Raw genomic sequence first — 16,464 nt, 5'->3', positions numbered from 1 at the left:
TTTATGTTCATACCGTATTTACCGAAGTATTAATACCGTACATACCGAAAAACCGTATAAACCGAATCATGTAAACTGAATAAACCGAACGCACAGGGCTAGTCAGATGGTCTAATGCAGGGATTGAGGGAGGGGATATTAAAGTTCCTGGTGCCTCTCGTTCCTGTACATTTGAGATTGCCAAACGTAATGCCGGGAAACCAAGCAAGTCAACATAAACAAGGTAAACAAAGGGATGAAGGGAAGCAAGAATGCATGCCATCTGAGCTTTCGTATTTATCCTCTCTTCTGTTTGAGATAAGCTATTGCCGAAAGATACATGTCAGTTCAATGCCACGCATCACATGGGATGGGAGGCTCCAGCTTTCAATGCAAACTTATGACGGTACTGCCATACATGTCAAGCATAAACTTGGTGTCCTTTTTGTGTGTGATGGAAACACAAAGATCAGGGAGCTGATAAAACTACCAAAAACCTCACGCCACACGTCGATGCCGGAAGAAAATGAGTTAACCATCAACTTGGAAGGCTTAGACTGTGTTTGACATTGCAGTGGACTATCACAATCCCATTTGCTCAACGTGTTTATGCCTGTGTAGTTTTTTGGACTAATTTTCCGTGGCAAATTATGTATTTGTCTCTTATATATGTATAAATAAAAATTAGCATCGGCACACTCGTGCATATCCGAGAAGAAAAGTAGCATTGCATCACACAGTTTAACAACCACAAACCGAGCCTTGCTGGAGTAATTTTCCATGCCTCATGCCCCATTATTCCCTCTCGTTATCCTCCTTCATCTTCTCCTGCTAGAAATCCGTAGCATCCATGCCTTGCAGCACAGCCAGACCGACACGAAGAAAGGGTCATATCGTCACAGGAGCGACCGGTCCCTAATCGTGGAGGCTCATGACACGTCCTTTCCTTCCCGGGTTGTCACAACCATAGTTCAAGGGCGAAGGACATTTGGTGAAGCCATAAAGGATGGTCGAGGACAAGGTTTAGGTTGCTCCCTCGAGACAATGTCGTCGATGTCCCTCCTTCGCCGGCCATCACATGTTGCCATCATCCACCAGCCTCTGCCCACGACCTGCGTGAAGGAACAACACATTGTGACGACGAAAGGGAACGTATCGGAAGAGAGTAATAGACGAGGGAGACACATGGCTCTTGATCCTTTCTTAAGGCCCGACCCGAGATTTCTTTTGTAGAAATTTGAGACTAGAAAGAGGGGGACCCAGGAGGGCTTGCCGATCAAAGAAAGAAAGAGGGCAAACCAAAGGCGTTGGTACTGAAAGTCTCTTGATATTCATTTCCTTTGGGCGCCCCCTGTCTCTCCTTTATGTACAGCACAACTCACTGCAGTTTAGACTGGGTTTTTCTTGGTTAATAACACTAGCCACCGGTGCCACCCGGGAATCTTCGCAAAGTGTCGGCTACATCTACCATCAGACCGCCACCGGAACCATCCATATATTTATTCTCAAAACTGTAATTCTGCTCGTTTTGCGATTGCTTGCAAGAATAATATTCGTTATCAAGTTGACTCTGCTTTGTGTACCGTCAGTAACCTTCATGTTTTTTTTTTTTTGGAGTTAGTAACCTTAGAGAGATGGCTTACTGATTTGCTATCGCAGCGTCTCAGTTTCGTCACCACTGTCCACCAAATCAACGTTGCAATTGTGCATGTTGTTACTACTAGAGCATTTAGCGTGCAAGCCACAGTGTATGGTTACGGTTAACCGTTGAAGTGAACTTATGAATATAATATTCATCTCAATTAGATCACAATTTCTTGGAGTTGTGGTTATCTTAACATATCTTCTTGGGTTTGACATATGGGCTGGGGTGGAGCGTGTGAAGTGAACGCCAATATTGTTTGATCATGTCTGCTTGTGTAGTATAGTAATGTCGCAACATCTGTCCAGCCTTTTGTAAAGGTCTGCATTCCTGAGGCATGTGAGTTTCAAATGCTTGGTTGTTGTCTCTGGGTCGTAGTATGGGGGGTCGTGTGATCAAGGTTGCAAGTTCCATAGTACAGACATTATAAACGGGGTAATAAGCTGAGTACTGGTTGTCAGATCGGAAGTCCTTTTTTTTGTTCCAGTGATGGTGCTTGTACATTGGCCATCAGGTATATTAGTCTTGTATTAGTAAAGCTCATTTGGTATTGCTAACTGCTACTCCCTCCGTTCCAAAATAGATGATCCAACTTTATACTAAAGTTAGTATAAAATTGAGTCATCTATTTTAGAACGGAGGGAGTAGTATTTAGCAGAAGCCAGTTCATGTGCCATCAATTTTACAAACAATTCTCTAAGAATGCACAATAGTTAATAAATATTTATATTTAGATATCCAAAACGTGATAAATGGGATAATAACTTGGATACATGATTCATTAGTTCGGAAGTTTCTTTTGTCAGGTGATGATGAATGTATGTTGGTCGTCCTTTAGAGCCTACCTTTCTTGTGACCCACATGGTTCGTCAGGCATATTAGCTCACTGTATAAGTGTTGTGTATTATTTTGTATTCTGCCTACAAAAACGCCATATATTTTGGTACGGAGGGAGTAGTAGTTAGCAGAAGGAAGTTCAATCAATTTCACAAATAGTTGTCTCAATAACGTGTGTTTATATTTAGATATACAAAACTGTTCACAACTGACATAAGAATGTTATCATGGTAGTATTCTTGACGCACTCGTGATGTTTTCATGCCATTGATCAGTTGTCCAGTATACAATTCAACTTATGAATATAAAAATATTCATCTCAATCAGATCACAATTTCTTGGAGTAGTGGTTATCTTAACCTAAGCCTCAAGCCCTCAACCATCATGGTTCCATGATATTTACTCTATGGCATGAAAGGCACACAGCTTACAATGTTGCAAAGGGAGGGCTAACAACAGGAGACAATAAAAACGAAGAAAAGAGGGGCTAGGTTTGGAAGTAAAACCTCCAGATTGGCTAACAATTACTGTAATTCGCCTGCCTTGACCTCAAATTCTTCTCTGGTAGACAGAATCTTCACACGAACCATGCCTCGCTCCCACTCAGATTTCCCAACCAGAACCAGCCTGCTAGCATTTACCCTCTCCGCATGTTTAAACACCCATTTCAGACGCTTGTCTTGCACAAGGTCTACAGATCTGCCATTCTTCCGCAGAGAGGATGTGACACAGGATGCCGGTCCCTGAAGCTCACCATCCAACGGGAAGACAATGTCGTCTATTTGGCGCGACAGATGAGGCAGAAGACCCTTCTCCTTCAGCAGTTTGACGATAACAGCGTCCCCAAACCCAAATCCACAGGCTGGCACATCTTCACTTCCAAATGTTGAAAGCAGCCTATCATACCTCCCCCCACCGCAGATCGCCCTGAGCTCACCTTGCCTATCAAAAGCCTCGAACACGATCCCCGTGTAGTACGCAAGGCCGCGAACAACCGACGCGTCGAAACAGATCCAATCGGCGTAACCATAGTGCTCGGCGAAGGAGAAGAGCTTCTTCAGGTCAGCAACAGCCTCAGCAGCACCAGAGCCCAGCACCTGTTCGAGCTCAGACAGCGACTTCAGAGAAAGCACATCAATGATGCCCTGCACAGCTTCAGATGGCAGCCCGGTGGAGATCAATTCCCTCTCAATCTCGTCTCTGCTCATCTTCCCCAGCTTGTCAACAATCACACAGACCTGGGTGAACAGGTGCCGCGGCACGGAGTGCATGTCGAGCACCACCTGGAGAACCTTCCGGCTGGACAGCCGGATCCCCACGTCGGAGGACGCGACCCCGAGACGCTCGAAGAGGAGGACAATGGCCTGGATAAGCTCGGCCTCGGCGCGAACGCCAGGCACGCCGAAGACGTCCATGTTCCACTGGTAGTGCTCGCGGCGCCTCCCTCTGGTCATGCGCTCGTAGCGCCAGCACTGGCCGATGGTGAACCACTTGAGCGGGAGGGGCGCCGAGGTCCCCCGCCGGATGACCAGGCGCGCGAGGGACGGGGTGATCTCCGGCCGGAGGGCCACGCGGCGGCCGCCCTTGTCCGCGAAGCTGTAGAGCTGCTCCGCGATCTCCTCCCCGGCCTTGCGGACGAAGAGCGCCTCCGACTCGAGCACCGGGAAGTCCACCTCCTCGAACGCGATCAGCCGGGACACCTCCCTGAAGTGGTCGAAGAGCCAGGTGCGCAGGCGCATCTCCTCCGGCGGGAAGTCCCTGGTGCCGCGCGGCGGGTTCAGCTCCACCACCCCCGGCCCCGCCGCCGCGGGGCCATGGCCGCCGTGGGTCGGCGCCAAGGGAGGGGAGGAGGAGGAGGAGGCGCAGAGAAGGCGGCGGCGGGCGGGAAGGCGGAGGAGGTGGCGGCGGAGCGCCGCCGACGACATTCTCTCCCAAGGCCAAGGGGAACAGACACAAACAGGGGTTCGTGCTGCTCCGGCCCATTCATTTCGAAATGAGGCCCATGACGAGCCCACTGCTCCTCTCCCCATCCCCTTGCCGTCTCCTCCGCCGCCTCTTCTCCCGCGCCCCTCGCCGCCGGAACCCTACGACCCCGCGGCCCCTCGCCCCGCACCTCGGCCGCCGCCTCCCCCTCCACCTCCCGGCCTCCATGTCCTACTCCAGTGTCGGGACCCCCGACTGCGTCGTCGCCGACGCCGACGCGCTCGCTCGCAAGGTCGCCGCCATCCGCGCCGCCGGCCTAGCTAAGCTGCAGGTTCGCTCCCTCGTCGGTCTCACCGCCTCCGTGGCATCTATCTATGGCTTTTGCAGTCTAACTAGGGTCTTCCATTGGTGTAGGTGATTGCCGACTTCGACGGCACGCTCACTCGGTACTGGTACGACGGCTCCCGCGGCCAGAGTACGCTCCTCTTCTGCTGATTTCTCTTCAGACTTGGGAGCTTAGGACTTCAGAGGTTGAATTGTTATGTGTGTGTATGTGTGGTCGTAGGTAGCCATGGGCTGCTCAGACAGGGGAACGAAGAGTTCGACGCCAAGAGGGAGGCGCTGTTCGAGCACTACCATCCCATCGAGATCAACCCCGACATTCCGCTGCCAGAGAAGGCCAAGCTCATGGAAGAATGGTGAGTAGTAGCGGCAGTAGGAACTAGGAAGTCTTCCACAGCAAAATGGTCTGGTCCTTCTTGCAATGCTGGTCGGATATCCCGTTCTGTTACGGTGAACAGGTGAAGTGAATATACCACCTTCTTGGGTTTGACATATAATCTGAACACTGATATGGTCTGTTCTGCTTGTCCATATGTTGGGTACATGATTGTTTATAGTTCTGAAGTCTATTTACGTTTTCAAATGATGGTGCTTGTACATTGGTCCTTCTTTAAAGCTAGTTTTCTTGTGACCCACATGGTTTGTCAGGCCTAATGGCTTTTTGTATCAGTGTTGCATATTATTTTGTATTCTGATGCCTCTTACTCCCTCCCTTTACTATTATAAGATGTACCAACTTTTTTCTAAATCGGATGTATGTAGACACGTTTTAGTTTGATTGTTCACTCATTTCAGTTTGTATGTAGTCCATATTTAAATATCCAAAACATCTTATATGGTAGTTTTCTTGATGTGCTTGTGATATTTTCAGGCCATTGATCTGTTATCCAGTATATGATTTCACTTCTGAATAAAATATGCATTTCAACTAGATATTCTGTGCTTTTCAAAAAAACAAACTAGATATTCTGTGTAGTGTACCTTGGCCTCTGATTTCATTACTTGCTACAGGTGGGGGAAGACTCATGGTCTCCTTATTGAAGGAGGGCTTACACAAGAAGCTATAAAGAAATCGGTGGCTGATGCTGCAATTGCTTTTCGAGATGGAGTGGTGGAGCTGTTCGAATTCTTGGAGGTTTTGTTTCCTTTTCTCATGTTTGCTTAGTCCAATTTTAGTGACCAAGGGCTATACTAATTGTTTGATAGGAGTACTCAACCGGAACATGCATAATTACTTTTCCCCTCATTATTTTGGTACAGGTTAAGCCCATTGGTAACTATCTTGTTTTATTGCAACTTTTTTTTTGGGTTTCTTTCCTTGTGATGAATTTGTCGAATAGTGACTCCCTTTTATACAGCATCTGTGTAACTACTTTGAATATTTCTCTTGTGCACTTCGTCATTACTTTTGTCCACAAGCATACGTGTGCTGATTGGAAGAAGAGTCATGGGCTGCTAGTCATGCGCGCACGCCCTTCCAGGCATTTAAGTATACCGAACAGCATATTGGAAACATTCATATGAGCATAAAAGACCTAGACTTTAAGTTATCTATTTTGCCGTGGGCTGCTTCTTGTTTTTCCCATCTTCTGTTTATATCATCAGATGAATTTTCATATCCTATGCGCATGCCATTTTAGGCAACAAAGAATATGCTGTTTCCTTGAGTTTTCTGGCGCTTGTTTCATTTGTTTGTTTGTTTCACATCCGTTGGTAATGAAGTGATATTACTAGTAGATCTAGTTGGCTTGCCTGTGGTGGTAACTGATTATAATATTTTTGGTTGATGGGAAGAAGGAATTACTATTATGCCTATAGTCTAATAAAACCCTAGAAATGTCAAAGTCCAGTACGGTAAGTGACTGATAGAGTCTTTAAATGTATCTTTCAGGCTAGAGATATTCCAGTGTTAGTCTTTTCGGCTGGACTTGCAGACATAATTGAGGAGGTAAGTTCTGAAAAGAATGGTACCAAATATTAAAATGAACTTCATTGCAGATGACACGCCTGCTCTCTATTTTAGGTCTTCCGGCAGAAACTCCACCGATCATTCAAAAACATCAAGATTGTCTCCAACAGGATGGTCTTTAACGAAGAGGGTTGTCTTGTAGCATTTAAAGGTGATTTTTAATCCTCACAAAATGTTGATGATTCACGAATTGTTTCTACCAAATGCTAATGCAGGATATATGTTGATAATATCCAGCTTACAATAAATTGTAGTTTCATGCAGTTGTCCTACATTTAACAAATTCTTTAACTTATGAAAATACTATGTGATATTTGAAATCTCTGAGATCCAAAAATATGTGTGTTGGTTTGCTGTTTCTTGACTCTTTCATTGGACTTTCGTCTAAGATCATTTTTTCTTTGTAAAATTGTGTATTCCTGTCGACATGGATACCTTTATCCCTTTCTCCTCAACAGTCTATTCAAATTGTCACTATAAACTGTAAGTAGGTATGCACTTTGCTTGCCTTCTAATTATATCATAGAATCTAAATAAACGTCTAATGCAGGGAAGACAATCCATGTTCTAAACAAAAATGAGCATTCCTTGGACATGGCAGCTCCGGTGCATGACAGTCTGGGGGATCCAAACGGGTCTGTTGATGACTATTCATTGGTGAAAAAGAGGACCAACGTGCTGCTACTTGGAGATCACATTGGAGACCTGGGAATGTCTGATGGTTTAAACTACGAGAACAGGATTGCTGCTGGATTCCTGTACGTGAATTTCTAATTAACTTGCCTTCTGCTTGTTTCATTCAAAGTTAGCCGGGAATTACAATTAAGGACAATTAATAAACATATTGGGAATACTCCTTTTTTTTATTCTGGTCATGTCTATATTCGATGGATTTGGTTATTTGGAGTATATCATGTTTTAACTTTGAAAATGTGAGGTCAACTCTTGCTGATGCTGAAATTGATTAGTTATTGCTATAAACCGTGTAAATTACTAAACAACACGATGGGTTATAATGTGAGGTCAACTCTTGCTGATGCTGAAATTGATTAGTTATTGTGATAAACCGAGTAAATTACTCCCTCCGTCCGAAAAAGCTTGTCCCAACCGAAAAATGGAAGTTTTTTCGGACGGAGGGAGTACTAAACAACACGATGGGTTATATACATATTTTGTCTATTCTACCCTTTTTTTTCTGTTGTATACTCTTATGGGCTTGTTCGGTTCCATGGGATTTGAAGGGGATTGAGAGGGATTAAATCCCCTACAAATCAAAATCCTCCTCAGTTCCCTCTAATCCTCCCCAATCCCCTTGTTTACGGGGATTAACCAAACCCTAAGGGGGTGTTCTAAGCTTAAACAATCCTGACTTTGCTCTACCCATGCCGTAGTTTCCAAAATTCCAGCTGAACTTCTCCCGATTAAATAGAAGTAGCTTATTTTGTTGACAGAAATGTGATTAGATGCATCATCTCCATTAATTCTTTGCAGAGTTATATAATTCACAAGCTGTCGACATGAATTGCTGTCTTTTCTTTAAAGTAAAGTTTCTTTGCAGTTGCATCAAAGCTGAGCGATCACAAGAAAGCTCATGTTTGTGCTGTACTGGTTTCCTTTTAGCCAATCCAGGCCAAAATTTGATCACGTCACATGAAAGTTCCATGTCACTAATCAATATTAAATAAACCATTTTCACCAAGGAAAACAGATATTCTTCTTATCAAACTTCAACTGCTAATTTTGGAAAGCAGGCTGCTTTGTTCAACTCCCGTTTAATAACAGGTGTGAGTGATGAGATTCGGTTTCCTACAGATTTATGCATCAATTGACAAACAACCGGTTTTGCAGGAATACCAACATCGAGAAATCTCTGAAAGATTACTCCGAGGCATTTGACATTGTTTATCTGGTGAGATGGTAGTTTTGCACAGTGCAATTACTTTCGGTTATCATGGTTATCCACCTTTTTAGTGCCCAGTTCTTACATCATATGCCTATGGTGACTTAACTCTGCAGAATGACGCGTCGATGCGGGGAGTTGTTGAGCTTGTGTCTGATCTGTGTCCTTAACCGAGTCATCTTTAGCTGAACCTAGCACCCTGAAATCTGGGTGTTTATCTATGCCCGAAACTTTCTAACTTGCTAAGCTTGCTTCATGAGAAGCACTTGTACAGCTAGGCAGCGGCCTGTGTGAAATGATTATGATGTACTGTACCTAATTCCTAGGTATGTTCTAAATACATCCATTTTTATGCATTTCTCCGACAAGTATTTCCGGACGGAGGGAGTATGAAATTTGTTCTACTACTCCCTCCGTCCCAAAATAAGTGTCTTGAGCTTAGTACAAATTTGTACTAGAGCTAGCACAAAGTTGAGACACTTATTTTAGGACGGAGGGAGTATTATTTTTTATGCTGCCTATGTGCTATGTCACAGGACAAGAGGCCGTAGTCGCTCACAAAATAGTAAATACTACTATGCCAGCTTTACTCCACAAAGATTGTGAAGGGCACATTCAGACATAGTATAAAACTAGGAGAAAAAATAACATTATATTCCTTCTCCAACACATTCATTGTGGGCACCAATTGGCCGTCCAGCTCGGTTATGCGTGTCCTGGCTGTTACATCACTCGTGAGCTAATCATATTCTGACCAAGTATGAACGACTATGACAAATTTTCAAATGCACTATTATATTCAGACAAATCAAAGGTTTTTCTAGCGGCAAAATTATATAAAAATCAGCATGTGACGAAAACGAGTTACTACAAATTTAAAACTCAGGCCCGCGATACCGATGTTCTCTGCCGAAAATTCCAAGTTTGCCCTGCAAATTAAGAAAATAAAACCTGTATTCATCAAAAGGCATATGTTGAAGAATCAACTGCCATTTAACAGTATCACGAGCTGGCAAGATCACATGACGACCCAGAAAAAGATTGGAGGATGCTTTTGGTCCACATTTCGCAGCAGCTCGTGCGTCGCATTCACTGAAGATGTACTTCACGCTGGTGACAGCTTTGGTTCCGGTAACCCGGCATGCCTGGACGATACCTCACCGTCAAGAAGCCACGGCCAACGCCCAACAGCACCAACACGAGCCAAAAAGTTTCAGCAACAGCAACAACACGAGCCAAAAAGTTTCAGCAACAGCAACAGACGGCTCAGAGTTTCAGCAATCTCTGCTCCTCACACCAGGTTTGCATACAGAAACAAGGTCAAAACTTAAGTAACATGACGGCATTCCTCATCGATTGGTACAAGGGTTATGCGCGATTACAAAGATCGGTCGGTTAATACAAGATAGGCAGGAGCGATCGCCTCTTTGTACAAAATGCAGGCGGGTGGCTCTGATGCCGGTGATGATGGGGGAAACCTATATTAGTCAGGTCATATTAGAAATGGAACGAGCACATACAGGGGGGGGGGGGGAAAGGCAGCAAAATCTTCGAGTAGGTTCCCCTCCATGGAAAAAACTCAGCCAGCGCAGTGGTAAGCTATGCAACGGCGACCGCCGGTGCTAGGGCGAGCTCCATCGCCGGCGGTGGCTCGGGCCACAAGAACTCGAACGGGGCTTCGATGGCGAGGGCCTGAGGCGGCGGGGCAACCTCTGCCGGGACCGCCTCGGTGTAGTGGAACTCGATCTGGAGGCGGTGGTGCAGCGGTGTCGATGCCACCGTTCCCCTCTTGATGTCCCCCTGCAGCTCCCTGATCGGTATGGCCGCCAGGAAGCTCTTGATGTACTCTTTGCACGACTCCTTGCCCTTCGACACGAGTATGTTCTCTTCGACGTCGTCGTCTTCGCTGTCCTGCCCCGATGAGGAGCTCCTTGAAGAACCCTTCAGCGGCCCGCTTGAGTCGGGGCTAGGTTGCGCCTTCTTCTCGCCGGACACCTTGTGAATCATGGTGGTGTCGTCAAATTTCAAAATGTGGGCCTGGCTGCATCCTTCGTAGAACCTTTCTCCAAGGGTGTCGATGATGTAATATGCATCACGCTCAACCTTGAGGAGAAAGAAATGGTCATTCCAGCTCACTATGTACAGGTTAGGGTTGTCACTGGATGAGTACTCTGCTGCCTGGCTGATCTCCTCCCAGATGTTATCAAAGGACATTGCACCATTGAGGAAGTCAAGTCCTCCCATGTCATCAGCGCCTTCGGGTACGAAGAATCCGATAAATGACTTGCTGGGGGAGACCGTGAGTGGCCGGGTCTTGGCATCAAGGACAGTTTCAAGATCAAAGTGCTTGTCAGGGAAGCGCTCTCGGTATGTCTTGTTCTCGCAAAGGTTTCTCCACTCTAGTGATCCTTCTCGGATCAGGTTATCAAACTGCGACTGGATAGGCATCAGATTCTGATTTGCCTGGAACCAGTCTGCAATGACAGCCACAAGTGACGTGCATGCACTCGCCCCAGCAGCCCGCTCACTTCTCTGGTCTATTGACGCAAAGAACACCTGGGAAGAAAGCCTCATATGACCATCACGGCTAAGTACCTCCTTTGATTCCCAGTTCCCCACAACAAAATTGTCATCGCCAAATTCTGACATCATACCATGAACTGACGCATCTTCACTTCTTGATCGCTGCAATTGAAAGAAATATTGTTCAGCAAACATCATGGACATTGACAAACTGTTCTGTGGTATACAAACAAGGCCTCTCGGCTAAGAACAGGATGCTGACTATTTTTTTAAACGCAATGAAAAGACAAAGGAAATTTTACCTCTGATCCATCGGAAGAGGTTAGCAGCCGACGATCATGGTCAATATCATCACCTCCCTCTTCTCCATTTGCTCTCTTCAACAGAGGTTCACCTTTAGCCTTTAGTGACCGTAAACCCAGTTTCCTCTTTCTCCAAGGAAGGATACTCCGTTTTGCAGTTGGCAAAACAGTTCCCTCAGCAGTTGATGACTGTGGTTCATCTACATGGTAACCGGCATCAGATTTCCGGTTACTGTAATAGACCCAGTCCTCATGGTCACCAACATGGTTGACAGACTGCAGTGAGCCATAACTGAACGACTTCCTGATAGTTGAATCCGCAACTTCATCTTCATGTGTTCTATCATCAAGATCTTCATCGACAGGCTCGGTACCATACGGATATTCAGTACCATCACTGTGAATATAGCAATTATCTTCGCTGCCTTCATCGCTTTGGAACGTCTTCTTGGACCTTCGAGCCGACACGATATGCCTGAGGATTTTTACCTTTCTTAGCCCTGCTTTAATGACTGAAACCTCATCTTTTCCTCCAGGGACAGAATCACAAGATGACGGGGACAACGGAGTGGCCGCAGCAGACCGTTGCGAAGCACCAGGGGTTTCTTGAAGAGCTCTCAGTTCCACCATACTCAGAGTGAGCTGCAATGAAAAAGAGGATGTCAGTCACACCCGGTGGCAATTAAAACGAGCTTTTCTGTTTTACGCTCCAAAACGAGAATCATTAGCTAGAGCTTGTTCTTCACATCAAAAACTCACATGAAGCGACGGAGCAGACTCGGGCGCACCACAGGGCACAGATAATGGGAGAATTATCTCAATATCCTCTTCGGCTGCTGATGCATAATCTGCTAGGCTAAGGGAAGCAGTTCCCAGAATTGTTGGTTTAGTCTTTGGGCCTTTGTTCACATCCTGCCACGAGGAAAAGAAAGAACAAGGCAGATCAGATTCCCTGCTGAAGTCACTCAAACAAACTGGCTGTAAGAAATCACTCAAAAGAAAATATGCCAACTTGCTAAGGATGATTTGCAATTGTTCATGACGCCCAAAAATGGGATGGTGTCCAGGGTTATGAACTTGTAATCGTGAAATTCAAGTCGATCACAAGGCTATAATATAAATTCATTCTGGAAGGGGTTATTTGAGAGCAGGAAACATGATACTATGGTCACATAGAAAAGCAACTGTAGCTATCGTTACTGGTAAACATAATACTCCATATCTTTCATAAGGTGTAATGTTACTATCAGATTTTGCTCCATATTAACAGGAATACAGTTGCCGGCTATGATTGATCCATTGACATCCACCAACTACAGATAGTCGTTCAAGCAACTGAAAAATAATAATTTTACTCCAAGGATGAGATAATTAACAGATCGCGACATTAATAAGGAGTGTCTAGGGAGTGTACTTGTTAAATAGGAACATAATTCAGAACAAAATCACCTCAAAAGGATTTAAATCACGCAAATCCCTTTCAAGAAAAAGTCAAACAAAAATATGATGCAAGCAAACGCAGATAAAAGAGTTAAGACCCATACTAAAACAGTATTTGTCCGAGCTAACAATCAAGGGAAGAGAATGGAATCCAGTTCCAGCAAGGAGAGGAGAGGAGAGGAGAGGAGAGGAGGAGATGCTCACGGTGAAGACGGTGAAGGCGAGCTCCCACGGCTGGAAAGCGGCGGCCTCCCGGTGAGAGGCGGCCGCGAGCGTGACGGCGCTCTCGAACCCCTCCTCCCACGCGACGGCGCCGCCGCCCAGCTCCTCGCCCCTGGTGCGGTTGCGCCGCACCGCGCGCCGCAGCGAACCGAGGCCGGACGCCCTCGGGCCCTTCCACCTGACATCCGCCGCGACCCTCTGCTCCTGCTCCGCGGCCTCCACGGACGGCGGAGGCGGCGGCAGCCCCTCCGCCCGCCGCACCACCAGCCGGACGCGGAACTTGCGCGCCTGCGACGGCCGCGGCCATCGCATCATCCTCGCCACCATCAAACCCCCTCTAAGGCCCGGCCGAATCGCGCGGAGGAGGAAAAAGGCTCAGCTCGGCCACCAAGAACCGACCGAAATGTCGCAAGAAGACCCACACCCACACCCCGTGCGCCTCCGCTCCAAGAAGACGAACCACGCCACACCAAAACGAACTGAGGAATCCTGGGGCCTGAGCGAGGGCCGGATCGGTCGAGAACGCCTTGAATTCGTCGCGGCACGGCCGGATTTTGCCGGGCGTTTCGCTCGATTTGTTGAGAGTCAGGGGAGGAGATGGTGGAGAGAGAGAGGGGGGGTTGTGGGGGACAGTGGAGGGAGGCACGAGGAGAGAGAGGGGTGCAGGTCTCGGGCATAAATAGGGGCCGAAAAACGCTGGGGAGGCGCGGTCAGTGTGGTGGGGCCCTCCTTTGTTTTGCTCTGCTTGTTTAGATCGCGGGAGTGGGGCCCCGTGGCCGGCTTTTCCATGCTGTCTTTGTACCGGCACCATAGATTTCCTTTTTCTTTTGCTATTATTGTACTTTTTCGTCTCGGAATTACAGGGCCTATTTTTGTTTGTCAATGCATATGATTTTCTGGGAACCCTATGAATGCACTTACACATACCTCACTCATATAAGCTCCTTTGATATATGAGCCAGAACAAAATCTTGAGATTGACAAAGTCATCACAAACACGTCGTAGTGGACGAGAATGTCTCCTTCCATTGAATAAACATTCAACGAAAGTCTGACATAAAACCAGGAAAATACGATCACCAATGACGAGTCAAGAACTTGAATCCTAGTGGACTGTGTTCCACCACACGAAATCTAACATGTGAGTTACGCTCAGTTCGCACGTCGGTCGGGTGAAGAAGACCAACCGCCTTGGCAGCCCATTGAATGGATTCTATAATTGTCCATGGCTGAGGCAGCGGCGCGACAGCTATGCTAGCCGCTGGCTGCTGCTTGCCTGCTACACCACTTTCCAGCCTAGGGTGTGGTCTGCTGGAGGAGGGGGTGCAGGGCTAGGGAATGAGGGGAGCTTACGGAAGAAGGCGTGAGAGGGGAGAGATTTGGATGGGAGTCGCTAGAGAGAAGTTAAGTCACAGGACGAAGCGGTGGGCGGGCCCCACTGAGGGCATGAGTCATCCAAGGAAGGAGGTTGAACACCAGAAAGATCATTCGGTCGAGGGGAATCGTTTCCCAATACTTTGGCTTATTGATCAAATGATAAATATTAATGTTGTTATGTTCCTCAAGTTCCTTTTTCGAATTTTTTGGATAGAAGTTTGACAAGTACGATGCCTTCAAACATTATAAATCAGAGGTGAAAACCACAAACATAAATCATGTGATCATAGGTTTTTAGCACATGATAAATAATAGGTGAAAGAGGCGGAGGCAAGCTGCCAGACGTTCCTCCTAGAAAGACAAGCTAATTCGTGAGGGTCTTTCATATTTACTTTATGTGACGTAGAGTCGCAACCGCAATAACAAGAAAAGGCATTTGTTGAACACAAATGAGTAAATGGCATCAATCTATGTCAAATAAGGTACACATGTTGCACATGATCCACACAGCAACGGGAGTTGATAGGTCTAGGTATGCGTATCGCGTTACTGAGATTAGAGGGACTCTGTCTCACGAAAGGAACATAAGCCTAGAAAATATAAGGCCCCGTGTTAAATGTGGCATACCCTAGCATGCATGGAGCATTTGCAGCAGCGAACCGCCTACTGGCTTTGGAATTTGCCTGATGAGTTAGCTAGCATGGTAAATTCTCAATGTAATTGTTATGGTCATTGATTAATGAAATCTCCTTCCCCGCCAAAAAAGGTACAAATGTGTAAAACTAATTATTGATTAAGATCTTGTCTTGACGGATCAAAATCCGTCCTATATGCCCGGATTTGGATGGAACGACATTTTTATTATTTTGAGAAAGGCAAGACTCTTTTTATTTAATCTGGAAAATGTTTTCCATTGCCACCTTCTAGTGGTACACTAAACGAGGGTGCCTCTTTGGCATCTTCTTTAGTGGGGTTAACCATCCTGTTTTTTGATATGAAAGGTAGACAGTGCTCTATCTTATATATTTCAAAACAGGCACAAGCCCGGGGACCCAAGTGTCAATTTACATGAAGCTCATATTTAGCACCATGGTGCCCTGGCTGCAAGCTTCCAGACAAGAGAGGAGGGGAAAATAGCGGGAAAGCAAAACAACAAAAAGGACAAAGGCCACCAGTTTGATAAACCGGGTGATAGCAGCTGCACCCAAGCCTCGAGAGCATTCTTATCAGCTAGTTTTCTTGCTCTGTTCCTCCATAAGTTCAGCAACTGCACAACATAGAGTTTGATGAAGGTAGTAGACCATTGCTTGTTATTGAACACACGATCATTCCTAGCGTTTTCTTTTCTTACAATACTAGAGACACCATATGTGTTACTCCGAACTGGTTAGAAGCATTCCTTGAACAGGTCCAATGCACGGGAGGAAGTGAACTCAGGGAGAAGATACCTTCAATAGAACAACGCTTAAGGTTCCTTCGCAAAGTAGCGAGGACGAGGCGGCGAAGAGTTTCACCATTAGATGGACCGTTGCATGAGTGGTAGCCAACGTATGTAATCTCACTACCGACAACCTTGATAGCACATCTTGTATTACCTTGCATGAAGTCATTGCCTCCTATATCTGGGTGTCCTCGATAATATAGACCAATCGAGGAAGTTTGTATTTAAATATACGAGGAAGTAGCCATGGAGAAAACCATAGCATGGGGGAAGATGTGAGTCGAAGTGGAGGGTGAAGTTAGGACAAAGAATAAGAGGGGGTGAAGCCGATGGGATTTTTATTGTCAATCATGTCAACAACTGCAATAAAATTGGTTTGAACTTCAAACCAGCTTAGGATTGGTGATGGTCTTATTGTTAGGGTTTCGATGTTCGAATGTCGGCGGGGTGGGGGGGGGGGGGGCTAGAGTTGCCTTACAGAGATGGCAAGTGATGTGCTTGGACGGAGCATAAGAGATGAGCACAAAGGGTGTCGGCCGGACTAGTAGGGGAGGGGCATGATACAAC

At 46.2% G+C, this 16,464-nt stretch overlaps 3 protein-coding genes across 3 annotated transcripts; 1 reads left to right on the top strand and 2 right to left on the bottom strand.

Annotated features, from left to right (window-relative positions):
- Nucleotides 1-2,697: 2,697 nt before the first annotated feature.
- On the bottom strand, nt 2,698-4,383 carry LOC123113175 (histidine--tRNA ligase, chloroplastic/mitochondrial). Its single transcript, XM_044534342.1, has one exon. The coding sequence runs from the start codon at nt 4,381-4,383 to the stop codon at nt 2,983-2,985; it is 1,401 nt and encodes a 466-aa protein (XP_044390277.1). The 3' UTR covers nt 2,698-2,982.
- LOC123113176 (7-methylguanosine phosphate-specific 5'-nucleotidase A) lies at nt 4,358-8,975 on the top strand. The gene is made up of 9 exons (XM_044534344.1): nt 4,358-4,712; nt 4,796-4,856; nt 4,947-5,079; nt 5,735-5,858; nt 6,615-6,671; nt 6,747-6,843; nt 7,243-7,450; nt 8,541-8,601; nt 8,709-8,975. Exons 1-9 carry the CDS (start codon nt 4,452-4,454, stop codon nt 8,760-8,762), a joined length of 1,056 nt encoding a protein of 351 aa, XP_044390279.1. The 5' UTR covers nt 4,358-4,451; the 3' UTR covers nt 8,763-8,975.
- An 860-nt stretch (nt 8,976-9,835) lies between these two features.
- LOC123113174 (uncharacterized) lies at nt 9,836-13,716 on the bottom strand. The gene is made up of 4 exons (XM_044534341.1): nt 13,062-13,716; nt 12,177-12,329; nt 11,418-12,059; nt 9,836-11,277 (listed from the first exon to the last, which is right to left on the bottom strand). Exons 1-4 carry the CDS (start codon nt 13,404-13,406, stop codon nt 10,192-10,194), a joined length of 2,226 nt encoding a protein of 741 aa, XP_044390276.1. The 5' UTR covers nt 13,407-13,716; the 3' UTR covers nt 9,836-10,191.
- Nucleotides 13,717-16,464: the final 2,748 nt, after the last annotated feature.

Source organism: Triticum aestivum, chromosome 5B, assembly GCF_018294505.1.
Source record: "Triticum aestivum cultivar Chinese Spring chromosome 5B, IWGSC CS RefSeq v2.1, whole genome shotgun sequence".
NCBI lineage: Eukaryota > Viridiplantae > Streptophyta > Magnoliopsida > Poales > Poaceae > Triticum > Triticum aestivum.
Note: the sequence above shows the minus strand (reverse complement) of the source record. Positions and strands in the feature narration are given on the sequence as shown.

Coding starts and splice junctions, on each gene's coding strand:
- LOC123113175 (XM_044534342.1), bottom strand. CDS start 4,383: ATGTCGTCGGCGGCGCTCCGCCGCCACCTCCTCCGCCTTCCCGCCCGC.
- LOC123113176 (XM_044534344.1), top strand. CDS start 4,452: ATGAGGCCCATGACGAGCCCACTGCTCCTCTCCCCATCCCCTTGCCGT. Junction 6,844..7,242: donor TTGTCTTGTAGCATTTAAAG/GTGATTTTTAAT, acceptor CGTCTAATGCAG/GGAAGACAATCCATGTTCTA. Junction 8,602..8,708: donor CATTTGACATTGTTTATCTG/GTGAGATGGTAG, acceptor TTAACTCTGCAG/AATGACGCGTCGATGCGGGG.
- LOC123113174 (XM_044534341.1), bottom strand. CDS start 13,406: ATGGTGGCGAGGATGATGCGATGGCCGCGGCCGTCGCAGGCGCGCAAG. Junction 12,060..12,176: donor AGTCTGCTCCGTCGCTTCAT/GTGAGTTTTTGA, acceptor TTTTCATTGCAG/CTCACTCTGAGTATGGTGGA. Junction 11,278..11,417: donor CCTCTTCCGATGGATCAGAG/GTAAAATTTCCT, acceptor TTTCAATTGCAG/CGATCAAGAAGTGAAGATGC.